This window comes from Lissotriton vulgaris, chromosome 11 (genome assembly GCF_964263255.1).
Source record: "Lissotriton vulgaris chromosome 11, aLisVul1.2, whole genome shotgun sequence".
In the NCBI taxonomy this organism is placed as follows: domain Eukaryota; kingdom Metazoa; phylum Chordata; class Amphibia; order Caudata; family Salamandridae; genus Lissotriton; species Lissotriton vulgaris.
Genome location: NC_141699.1, coordinates 1,099,489,592 through 1,099,502,816, shown reverse-complemented (window position 1 = coordinate 1,099,502,816; position 13,225 = coordinate 1,099,489,592). Strand labels below are relative to the sequence as shown.

At 46.9% G+C, this 13,225-nt stretch overlaps 1 protein-coding gene across 2 annotated transcripts in view; it reads right to left on the bottom strand.

Moving 5' to 3' along the window:
- Positions 1-13,225, bottom strand: part of CLDN16 (claudin 16) — a 93,514-nt gene that overhangs the window by 43,601 nt on the left and 36,688 nt on the right. For both annotated transcript variants that reach the window (XM_086944966.1, XM_086944965.1), the window contains exon 2: positions 7,185-7,287. In XM_086944966.1, the coding sequence (XP_086801092.1) occupies positions 7,185-7,287 (103 nt within the window). The remainder of the gene's footprint in view (positions 1-7,184; positions 7,288-13,225) is intronic.

The following is a 13,225-nucleotide window of genomic DNA, read 5'->3' as shown; positions in this document are numbered from 1 at the left end:
TGTTGCGGTACCGGCGGAACGTGACCTGGGGGTGGAGTACCGCCCCCGTCCCTGTCTGTAGGCAGGGCACGAACAGGCAGATTGGTGTAAGCTGGTGCTGCATCGTCTAGATAGGAATTTAGGAATATGTCTTTAGTAGTCTTGTGCATTACTTTAGTTGGAACCAATGGTGACGGCAAATTTTTCGGTATTTCTGAAATGGCGTCAGTGGTACCTTCGGCCAAAAGATACATGTTGTTCACTTTGCTATTTTGGGTACGATCTATTTGTTCTAATTTTACTCGAATTCCCTCAGTAACTAATTCGTTTTCTTGGGCCTTTTCTGATTCTTGAAGTCTGTCTTCTCTACGGAGTGCTCTTTCAGCACGCTTACGTGATTCCTTACGCCAAAATTCTATGGCGTCTTTCTGAGATTGTCTAGCTTTCTTTTTCCGTAATATTTCTTCTACCTTTATGATGCACTCGGCATCCCATGTTCCGTTAACTGGCCATCGGTATCTTTCCTCTAGGTGCTTGGTGTAATCGGTCCATAACTCTAGATACAGGATGGCGTCTATGCCATGTTTATTGTACATAAAATTACCTGGAGTGTCCCTAGGGGGGATTGGAATCTCTTCCTCTAACATCCCTTTCCTAGTTCCTATCTGCTTTAACTTGTTGAAAAACGGCATTGTGCCTACTTGATACTGAAATGCTCGATCCTTGATACTTAATTTCGACTGTAACTATTTATACAAGAAAACACAATAATGCACAAAAACAATCACATTCATACCACGACATTAATTACAAAAACATTTAAAACATAGATGACTACCCCTCTATACTAGATGTACTGCTCAACAGTACAGATACACTGTTGTAACAGTGCAGAATTTCAGAAATTCGGAATACTAGATATACTGCTAAACAGTACAGATACACTGCCTAAAAACAGTGCAGACCGGACTTGCGTACCCAAACCCGTCTAGATACGACCCAGCAATGGTACTCACCGGGAAGCACGGAAAACAGAAGGCCTCGGAAAACTCGACTGGACTCGACTCGGAACTTCGGAAAACTTCGGAAAACTTCGGAAAACTTCGGAAAACTGGTGGGCCTCTTCACACCTCGGACCTTGCTTCTTTCGGCTGGGCTCTGGTCGGGATCCTCCGCACTCCTCACCGCCTCGTCTGGGCACTGATTGCAGTCTTCGTCACCTCCGTGTGTCAGAGGGGGATGCAGGAAATCCTGCCAGTACACGTGTAGTCCGTCTAACTGATGGCAGGGGACACGGATTGCAACGCACCTTCCGGCGCGTGAGGTGGGGGAGGGGTCCCTATTCGGGCGCCAAAATGACGTAAATAATTAATTTACTCTCTTAATTTCTATGCAGGTAAGTACTTAATCAATAATAACTCAATCAGAATGAAGGAAAACAGAGTCCGTGGTGTAAGAGTTTCTAAGGGTTTTATTCCTCATAAAGGAATCAGGATATCATGTTCTGACCACCACACAGGGTGTCAGAAGGGATAGATGAGCGCGCTCTCGTTTATTGACAATACATAGCTTATATACTTGATTTACATCATAATGTTCAATGTAAGAGGCGTAACAGCTGAGAGAAAACGAGATAACAGTATACACGTGGTATTAGTACATCATCAAGAGGCGTAAACTAGGCGTAAGCTAGAGGTGTGTGCTAGAAACGTCACTGATAGGTGACGCAAGTGGGTGGCACCAAGGGGTGGTGCTAACAGAATGTTGCAATGTCAGCAGAAATCGGAAGCTTGGATGCGCGCGCAGCTGCATGACGTGTGATTGACGGGGTGCAGGGGACTTGACATTTACACTGACGGAAAGAGACAGAAGTCTGGCATGTCAGATCAACTTGTGCTTCTATTATATCTGATATCCGATGTTTAGGAACTAAGCTATCTGGACAGAAAGGTCTCTAGAGCAGAAGCTATTCTATACTTGCTGTGAGTGCGTGTATAAGCGCCTGAGTGTCTGTATGAGAAGCGTGGGGCATGGGGCCTTCCATGGAAGCATGGCAACAGAGGCTATGAATTACTTGCATAGAAACAGGTCGGCCCTTTAGCCCTGTAGCTGAGGAAGGATGTTTACTGAAGCTAGCAGGCTGGAATGTATCTTCGGGGAGGAAAACAGATAACTCGAAGGTTATAGTCAATCTTGGCAGGCAGCAGGCTGAGCTGAGCACGGAGGGCCGCGCTAGAAGTAAGTCAGAGTTCACGGGTACGGGGGCTACTTGGGCAGGGGCCCTCGCAGTCAGAAGCCAGAAAAGAGGCTCGGTGGCAGAGATTCAGGGCCTACTTTCAGCCAGGCTGAAAAACGTAGGAGTGCACTTCAAAAAGACGTTGGCATAGCATACTTAGGAACGGACCATCCAACCCATTCATGGTGGGTCTGAAAGAGGACAAGTTAACGTTAGACGCAAATGTATTTGCGTCTTCATAGCTGGTACAGGAGGGAAGTTACATGCACTTTAACTCGTACATGGAGTCGGTGGGGTACTCGCTAGGGAACACAATATGGCCAAAATTTAATTTTCCTCAGGGATAAGCCTTACTGCTCGTGTCACGTTACCTAGAGGGTGAGCAGGGGTTATCTTTGGGGTGTAACTCCCTTGCCCTGACTAGAGTGGTGGTTTCTGCCTGGCTTTGGCGCAAGCCTTAGCCAACCGGAAATCCCCATTTCTAACACTTCCCTACAGGTGTTAGGGAAGGGCAGGCCACTGTTTCATCCACCCATCTCCCTTGACCCAATAACATCATTACCGTGGCTTTGTCCAAGTCAAGTTTTAAGTCATCACTGCCCAAACAACACAAAATACATGCTTGAGACCATCCTGTGGCATCCCCCAGCTCACCATATGGTGAGCAAGACTTGGGTGTATATTTCCATTTATGGGAAACAAGAACCCATGGATGTGGCTCAGGACCACCAGGATCCAAATGTTGATGCAAATGAAGATGTAGGAACCCGGCGACCCAAAATAGCTTGAGAAGAGGTTAAACAGCTGGAGCACAGCTGCATGGGTCCAGACTTCCAAGCAGGATTTGTTGTGATCCAAGGTCATACTCAATAAACTTCCCTCCAGATCACCCCTCGAGAGGAGTGCATTATCACTGGTGTCAGATCTAACAATATCAGGGCTGTGACCATAACAATCTGAACCCAGCCTGGGGTCATCAGTAAACAACATAGTAATAATCCAGAAATCAGGACCTAGTTCTGTTGAGCAACTTGATAATGTAACATCCCTCTCTGACAGGGACTCAGGATAGCTTTCTATGCATGTGGCTAACTGAATACACGCCTTGTCCTGCTGCGAACAATGCAACTGCGTGCCACAGGCATGCAAACCTCGGCTCAAATCCCCTTGCTGCCACTGAGCATCACAGGCAGGGGCCCACTTGATATGGGAGCAGAGGTTTTACCCTGTTCTCTTTCTCTGCTTAGTACTCACTCACACTGTGGCCCACCATCTTCTCCCAGAAAATGGCATCAACCTTAGTTTTACCTGAAGCCTGGCAGGCTGCCCACCATCTACACTACGCCTTCCAGAGCGCTCTGTTGAAATGGCCGAAGTATTTTGGAACCCTGACAACCCTTCCTGGAAAGAACCCCCATGAGCTGCACCCAGAGAAATAAGTGAATGTCACGTCTCATTATAGGACCCAGTGGGGAAAAAAAGAATGAGGGAGCGAATAATGAGTGAAACAGCTGGAGTGGGTAAAGGAACAGCTTCGGCAAGCCTCACCGGTAAGAACTGTAACAAGACAGAAGGACCTGTCTGTAGTTGGTGGTTTTGGTAGCACCTACTCATACATCACCATAGGAGTTATGACACTTGCTGACTTTATCTATTATTGAATCCAAGACCACAGGACATTTTCCTTTAACAATAATTAAGGTCACTGCAAAGTGATCAGGCTCCTTGAACAGATTCTGCATTGTACAACCTGTAGTAAGGGTGAAAGGCAGCCAAGTCACATCCTCCAAAACTGTACTGTGGTCACTGTTCTACTCGGCCGCCATCTTGGAGCGGCTACGGATGCTGCAGATGGCCGTGAACTCGCTGGAGTCTCTGGGTTCAGAAGCCTCTTCTGGTTGGAAAGCTTGCAGAATGGTGCATTTCTTCAGTGGGTCAAGCGATGCAGAGTGGACACACCCTTGGCTCACACTTCATCCTGCTGTGGTGTGGTGTTTTGTGCCATGAAAGGACTACATAAGGTTGTACGCAGCACTTTGTTGTCTCAGAGCACGTGCTCTGAAGAACCGACATGAATTCTGAGGCAGAGTTACCCAAGGTGTGAGGTATGTTCTCAAAGTTTACTAACAGTACATCAGAAGAGCAGTCCACCACAAGTGTCCGGCTGAGAACAGCCGATCTGTTTTGCCACTCTGACTTGAACCTGAAATGTGATTAACATGTTTAAGCACAAACAATGAATATTTGTGGCATCTGTGACACCCTGGGGCTCAGCATTACATTCTACTGGGGGCATCATTTTATGTTATGCCCCCTGAGTCACTGCAGAGGTCAGGCACTGCAGGGGGCAGTCACTTCAAGGGGCAATTACTTCAGGGGGAGTACCTGTTTAAAACCAATAAATACTGCAGACAAGGGAGGGGTTTACAACTATCAAGTCATCCACTGGACCAGGCCATAAGGTGGCTGCCCTTCTTGTAAAATGAAGTCTAGGAGAGGGTCGTCCAACATTACTCGTCAGTATCCAGAGCAGTTAGATCTCTTTCAGAGCATCCACATGGCGTAAAGTTACCATTTACATAGACGGGGGCAATCTTAACCCCTTCGCCGCAGGGCTAGTTCCCCCGCGGTACTGGGGGGAGGGGGGCCGCACGCGCGCCATGGTTCTCGTGACAAGCTCAGCTCAGCTCATCACGCTGCACGGTGGCGCTGTGCTCATGACAAGCTGAGCTCGTCACGACCACACCCGTTTCCATGGAACGCTCAGCACAGCAGGGGAATCAGCCCCGCGTGTGAGCGTCGCGGCGGTCATGACGAGCTCAGCTCGTCATGAGCACAGCGCCACCGTGCCTCAGCATGCAAGGAGTTAAAGAACGACTGGAGCCAACGTCAAACATCCCTACACTAGGGGGGTGGAAACAGAAGAGTAAACTACACACTTTTACTGAAAATTTTAAATTATGGGAAAACTGTGAGAATGAATCACCATGTTTAGGACAACATATGAATTTGCTCCCAGTCTGTCCTCTTTAAAGTTGTGTGTTTCAAATAGGGAGAGCAGTTGACCTCGAAGCTGGAAACCGGGTTCGACTCTCGGATGGGACGCTCAAAATCCTGTGATTCTGGGCAAATCACTTAATCTTCCTGTGCCTAACAAAAAGAATGTGTCTATCTGTAATGCAACTGGTGCTATTGTTGAGCAGTCTGATATCTTCGGGTCGAGTCGCGCTTTATAAATCTCCCCCAACAAATTGGTGCTATTTCTTGGCTCATATTGGAGATGGCCCAGAGAAACCCATTAAAACATCCTGTGACCGTCATATCCTGTAAGTCCTACTGAGTTAACCGTCCACCAGGGAAAGCTCTCTCTAGACCAGCCCTGGCACCAACACCTTGTCCCATGTCATCAGCACCCCATTTTATATAGTTCTAGATATTTCTGTTACAAAAAGTCTCTATCCTGAGGGCAGGTCCAATTGGTTCAATAGAAGCAAACTAAGGGCCATATGTACGACCATTTGATTTTGCGCCTCGCAGTTTGCGACAAAGTCCGAGTCACAAATTGTGAGGCACAAAATCAAATGTACAACAATGAGTTTAACACTGTTTGCAATTCCCAATAGGGTCGCAAATTGCAATGCTCAGTAATATTAATGAGCCTCTCGTAATTTGAGAGCCCATTGGGAATGACAGCCCCTCCCCGGGATGGTGGCCTACTGGGCTCAGCAGACCACCATGTCTGGGACTGCTTTTAAATAAAACAGTATTTTTTTTTAAATGCAGCCCGTTTTCCTTAAAGGAAAACGGGATGCATTTAAAAAAAAAAAAAAGAAACGTTTTCGTTTAATTTTTTTAAGGGCAGGCCCTAGGACCACAGTCCCTGGGACCACAGCCTGGCCTTAAAAAAAATATTTTGCATGCATTTGCAAAGGGTAAGGGGTCCCCTAGGGACCCCTTCCCATTTGCGAATGCATTACCACCTACTTGAAGTAGGTGGGAATTGCAAGTGTTTTACAACCGCAATTGCGGTCACAAAACATTGGTACATGGATTTGAAACTCGCTATTTGAAAGGGAACACCCCTTCCAAATAGTGAGTCGCAAAATTTATTTAGCGAGTCGCAAATAAATTGCGACTCGCTAAATAGGCTTTGTACATGGCTCACAATGTTTTTGCATGCGTTTGTGCATGCAAAAATGGGTAGTACATCTGGCCCTTACACTACAACTCCCAGAAGAACCCTGCTTTAGAGTAGGGAGCTAAAGTGTAATCCTCTTATTTAATTATGAAATGGTAAACCCTCTATTGAAGCTTCTCTCGTGATGGTCCTCTTCCAGGGAATGGCCTGAGGAAGGTCCTCCTGCAGATGAGAACTTCAAACGGAGGATGCACCGCGTCTTCACAAGCAGGGGGCGTCCCACGACCACTCACTGGGTCTTGAGGGCACGACACAAGGTGGCATCACCAGCCTGCCTCTGTGATGCCACCTGTCTGCAGCAGACCATCCATTGATTCAGAGATACCAGAGTTCGCAGCTGTCCCTCAGCCCTCAAAAGGAAGATGAAATGCTTCCTGTGCAGATCTAACGGAGGTACTTGCTCTCACCCTAAGAATTTGGGGGGACTTGGGCAACACATAATTTGGGGCCACTCTGTACGGAAAAACGTTGCATTTTATTACCCGTTTCCTGTTAATTCAAGCCTACATGATGACATGCAAGACTACATTATATGTTACAGTTTAACTGAGTCACACTACAACAGTTGAAACCCCAAATGTCTTTAAGATGACACCGCATAGACAGACAGAGTCAGAGATAGAGGCAGGCAGGGGGATAGAGGTTTGGATAGAGTAGACAGAGTTAAAAAATATAGAGGAGGTTCACTTTCCCAGAGGGTCCCTTGAAAGGTGGGAGCCCTGGGCGACCGCCCACTTGCCCATGCCTTAAAACGACTCTGGAGGTACGTACATGGGTGTTCCGCCAGGATGGAGTCGTACTCGTCGCAGGTCCGGATTCCATCGAAGGCGTTGGTAACGCACTCCCACCACAGTCCACGACACTTGGTACTCACCTGCGAGGGGAAGAACAGAGAAGCATCAGCAGTGGCGGGCAGTGCAGCAGGAAAACAGCAATACACCAGGATATACCTGATTTGCATGTAACATACACTCAAAACAGGACCAACCATCATCCTCCAACCAGGAGGTGTAAAGGCAGACTTCTTGCTACAACACCATACATGTACAAGCTTTGGCAAAACCAATAGGTTTGACTTTTCTAGAGTGCATTTATACATGCAGGCAGACAAACCTTGAGCCATAGTGCAAGGGTGCCTGTGTGGCAGGGATGATTGTTTATGTGCAGGAAGGTGTCCCTTCCTGCACATAAACAATTACTAATGGCGATTCGTTACTTCTGCGTGTGCTGCAGAATGCAGAACACATAAAAGTAGCAAATCACCATTATTTAATGATTTTTTTTTTTAAGGAAAGGACAACTTTATGCACAAAAAATATTTAATGGTGTTTTTTCTCTTTCTGCAGCACACAGAAAATGCAGAGACGAGGAGAAATAAAGTATTTCTCCTCCTGCGCCCTTCTAACGTCTGCTTTTGTTTCCCATTTGTTTTTTCCGCTGCCTCAGGTTTGCAGATCCTTGTAAGACTAGGGCAGCATCAGCAAGGAACGGGTGTTGTGGTGGAACGCCCACAGCAACACGCACTGCACGTCCCTTTCACACAAATACCCGCATGAAAGGGCGCCATATTTACAAAGCGGCCTTAAGCCACAAAAAGTGGTTGAACGCCACTTTGCAAATATGGACCAGGCATTGCGCCACCGGAACGTCAGTGGCGCAATGGCCTGGCAAATATGGCCCTTAATATCATGTGGCATACACAGTGTGAGGAATTTGGCCTTAGAAGAGAATTATGAATGTAGTCTTTAAGAAGATGTCTGGTATCCATGTCTGTAAACCAGCAAACAGAGACTGACGCACACTGACAAAAAACATACAGGCACATAGATAATGCCACAGAACACAGATACAGTCAAGCAGCACACACGCAAGCACAGATAGAGGGCAGAGAGAGAATCAGGTAAGAAGGGTGCTTGGATGCAGGTTTGATTTGATGGCCATTGAATATTCAAGCCCACAGCAGACAAAAACTAATTTGAGGCACAAGAAAGACAGGTGGCTCCACCTCTTAAAAATCACTTTCACTTGGTTATAGGATATTTCAGTCCCCACGCCTGTTCTGGTGATACCCACTTTGGTGCGATCACTTGTGGACAGTAAGTCAACCCTCTCTGCATGACTGTTGAATCCTTTGCTTCACTCATCTACTCATGCAGGTGCATATCTGCTATTCCCATAAGACAAGGCAGACAGCACTGCGCCATCTTCAAACGTTTTGTAGCTATAGTGAAAGTGGAGAAGTGTGGCTCAACGGTTAGAGTGGCAAACCCTGATGCAGAGGTCTAGCCCGGGACCAGGGTTCAATTCCCGCCTCGGCGGGTCTTGTGCTCAAAATTCCACGGACCTGATAATTCTCGCCTCGGCGCCTATTCCAATCATGGAGTCCCACTTTGCGACTCTGGGCAATAGCTTGCTTAATCTCCACAACGGCCCCCACAACGCTAAGGATGCCTGGCCTCCACCTTGGGGGTGCCCAGGAGTGGACCCCTCACAGGGAAAGCCAGGACGGGTTCCACAGCGGTATTTGTACAAGCGCCTTGAGACCCTTGCGGGTAAGTAGTGCGCTATACAAGTATCAATTTACAACGTTCAACTAAGTTTGTTTTAATCAAGTGATAGATAAATAGAAACAAATCAAGACTATAACTCTTAGAATGTTTTGAATTGTTAAATTCAGGACAAAACCAATAGCCTGATGCCCAGCTGACGAGGGGCTCATTAGCTAAAATTGTACTCATTTTTGTATTACTGATCTCAAATTCAATGCCTTGTGGCATGTCACAATAGGAAACGTGCAAAGAAATACTACTCATGTATGGAAGTTTTTTGTGCCAGACATTCACTTAATGGGTATTATATAGAAATGTCATGTTTCAGGATGTTCCCATCTGTCGTCCATCTGCCCAGGAAGTGACGCCACTGCATTTACCATCATCTACCCGCACAGAAAGTGAGATCACTTCCTCCTTTCTCCCTACTTCAATCAACTCATCAGGGCATCCAGACGCCCCAGTAAAGGTCTGAAGCTCAACTGAATCAAGACAAAAATCGTGTTATTTGCCAAGATCAATAAACAAGATATAGTACAAACCTCGCTGAAGGACATTATTCTTAATAGCTTCAATCCTCAAATTTCACCGAATGCCAAGTCACTTGGATTCACCCTCAAACCTCAACAAACACATTGCCAAAAAAGGCAGCCAGGTACCAGCTCTCTCTTAAGGTCAAACCATTGCTTCCAGAAAGCGACTACAATGCTATTGTTCAAGCCCCTGTATTCTTGCATGTGAGAGGTGGTTATGCCCTTCTCCATGGCCTTCCAGACTCCACACGGCTCCTTAGGGGCATCTGACATGTTGCAGGAAGTCTCATCAGGGGACTGAAGAAACATGATCACAAACCCCCCCCCAGACTGATGGAACACTATTGTCTCCATTTTCAGCACAAGCTGCATCATTTACAAAGCTATCGCAACCAGAGCCCGCTTACCTTGCAGACAAGCTCACCATCTACAGTGGGTTTCAACACAACTGCAGACAGGACACCACCAGCCTGCAGATTACGAAGTCTAAAAATGAAAAGCAAGACAGCAGGCCGATTCTATCTATGCACCCAGGATCTGGAACAACATCCCCCTATCCATCAAGACCACCCTAACTGCGTCCAACTTAGAAGAGTTGAATACTCAGCTCTTTAAATAACACCACATCACAATGCATCAACCATTGTCAAACCAGGTCTGTCTCCTATCACTCGTTGACTTTATGCCTGCCTTTGACCGTGATCTGATCTTTGATACCTTTTGACTAGGTGTGGACTATAGAAATATGATTGAGATATATATATATATATATATACATATGTTCCTTGTCCCACACAACTTACCATTTGCAACCCCATTACAAGTTCTATTTAACTGTTCTAAAATGCCCAACTGTCTGCATGTGTTTATTTTTTTCTTCCTGGCAATAGTTTCCAAGTGATTCATCGATGTAATTTCTGGAGACACTTCCTTGCAGTGGACTTGACACTTATGTCAGACCTGAAGCACTTAAAAGCCTCTGAAGACCCTATCATTTTAGGACACACTTTGACCACCAGTGTCTGAAGAGGTGACTCAGCTGCTTAGCAGCACTTGTGATACATCTGCTTATGCTTCCCTGTCCACCACCCACCCAACCCAACCATTCTGGTTTATTTTTGACTCCCTCCACCAAGTATGGGCGCAAAATCCGTTCCGCTCGCTGATTTTGCGGATTTTCTGCAAATTCGCAATCCGTGAATTCCCACGAATTTGCCAAAAATCTGCGAATCCGCGAGCGGAATGGATCCGGGGGGCAAATGTTCAAGCTTCAAGCTTGTAACTATTTTAGAACGGCGCCAGCAAGCTGCCAGCGCCATTCTAAAATAGTTACTAAGTTAGCTTCAACAGGAAGCACTAATAGAAGCAGGTGCTCCAGTTTAACTGAATTTGAGCACCTGCTTTATTTTATCTATTAGTGCTTCCTGATGAAGCTAACTTAGTAACTATTTTAGAATGGCGCTGGCAGCTTGCCGGCGCCATTCTAAAATAAAACAGGAGAGGGGCAGAGGGCAGAAGGGCACAACAACGAGTGTGGCAGAGGGCAGAAGGGCACAACGAGTGGGGCAGAGGGCAGAAGGGCACAACAACAAGTGGGGCAGAGGGCAGAAGGGCACAACAACGAGTGGGGCAGAGGGCAGAAAAGCACAACAATGAGTGGGGCAGAGGGCAGAATGGCACAAAAACGAGTGGGGCAGAGGGCAGAAGGGCACAAAAACGAGTGGGGCAGAGGGCAGAATGGCACAAAAACGAGTGGGGCAGAGGGTAGAAGGGCACAAAAACGAGTGGGGCAGAGGGCAGAATGGCACAAAAACGAGTGGGGCAGTGGGCAGAAGGGCACAACAACGAGCGGTCTCGCACAAAAAAAAACCCGCGAACATGCAAATCGCCCAGCGAACACGCAAAAAAAAAATCTGCAAATTCACACAAATTCGCAAATTTTGCGGATCTCGAATTCGCAAATTCGCAAATCGCGAATTCGCAAAATTCGCCCATACTTACCCTCCACCCACCCCTAGGTCTTCTGACTCTTCTCCTTGGGTTATGGTGACCACGTGGTTGATCTGTAGTGCTTGGAAGCAGTTTCTCAGTGGCATTTAGAGCCATAGACATAAACAAATGAAAAAGTAAATTACTAAAAACTGACACTTAGATGGGTTTTTATGGCATGGGTCTAAGCAGCAACAGGATAAGCCTTCTCAGGTCTTGGGTTAGTGATGAGGCCTGGAGGAGGCTTAGGGCTTGATTCTATTTCTCTGGCAAGCTGGCAGCTGATGCAGGACACGTGCAAAGCACCACGGCTGAATGGAGGGGGCTACTTATGGGGTGTGAAGTGTGCCCCTGCATCCAAGTTTCATTCTCCCACAATGGGAAAATACACAAAATGTGCCTTTGATTTCAGCAGGTGAACCCTGCATTTTTTCGGGAGATGGAGGTTAATACATATGGAATTTGGAAACTCTGGGGATATTGTTCCAAGCCCACTGAAGAGAGAAACACATCTTTGAGGCATGAACAAAGACTGCTGAGCAAGATTTTTTTTAATAACTCTTTTTATGGACATCTGTGCTCATCGTGCAGATCATAAAGGGCATATACACCTGCCCTACATTTCACATTGAGCGAAAGAAGGTATAACATGTAATAGCCAAATGCGAGTCTACAATCAGGATGGTCCTTGTACGGCCACTGTACACTACGAAGGAGAATCATCATTTTCAGCACAATACATAAAAGACCTCCCACCAACTTCAAAAACAGTGCAGCCAATCAGGACCCTCTGGAGGCGCAACAGGCTCTCCACACCTTTTGCCACTTTTTGGGGCATCCCGACTTTGAGAAACCAGTTGTTCTGCCCTCTGACACCAGTCAACATCCGACTCCCAGTCTTCAGTGCTGGTGGGAATATTCTTGCCCTATGCCCGGGCTATATTGCGCTTCGCCATCCTCACCGCCAGCACCCGCCAGATCCTTTGGTGTATCGGCCGGGTGTCCTCACCCAACACCATTAGGAGCAGCCATTTAGCATCTAGAGATATGGGTGAAGAACTGGAGCACCCCGCCTCTGCACCGCAAGCAATCACCGTCACTGACTCAATTCAGGAAGAACCTCAAGACCTGGCTCTTCGACTGAACCAAAGAGCTTTATGACGTACCAGCAGTTTCATCCAGCGCCTTGAGACCCTTACGGGTGAGAGGTTGAGCTCTATAAGCCACCTGATTGATTGTGCGTCAGGTGCAGCTGCACTGGCATGTCCTCAGTGTTCGAAAGCACTGTCTGTGTCCAGGGGCAGTGAATACGGTGCATCTGTCCTCCTGTGTCCCTGCATCTTCCTTTTAGCACCCCCAGAAACTCTACAATCCCTTATGACAATAATGTTCTTTTTGTAGATATTGGCACTTATCAGCACGCCATGTACTCAACATGCGGGGAGTTTCTTGCACTATGTGCAAACAAGAGTACTCTTGTCTAGGCAGTTTGCTTTCGGCCTCCTCTACAAATTTATATTAGTAATATTTCCTGGGAGGAGGTCACGTGGCGAGCAAGTGAGCCACTGGCCCTGTGGCATGAAACGAACATAGTCCCCTGTGCGCCATAGTTCGGTAGTAAAGGACAGACATAATCAGGATGGAATAGGCCCCTCAGACGCACAGCGACACAGGTACAGCTCCATGTGTGACTGCCTGACCGTGAACTGCCTGATGGAACACAAACACTGCTTTAAATGGG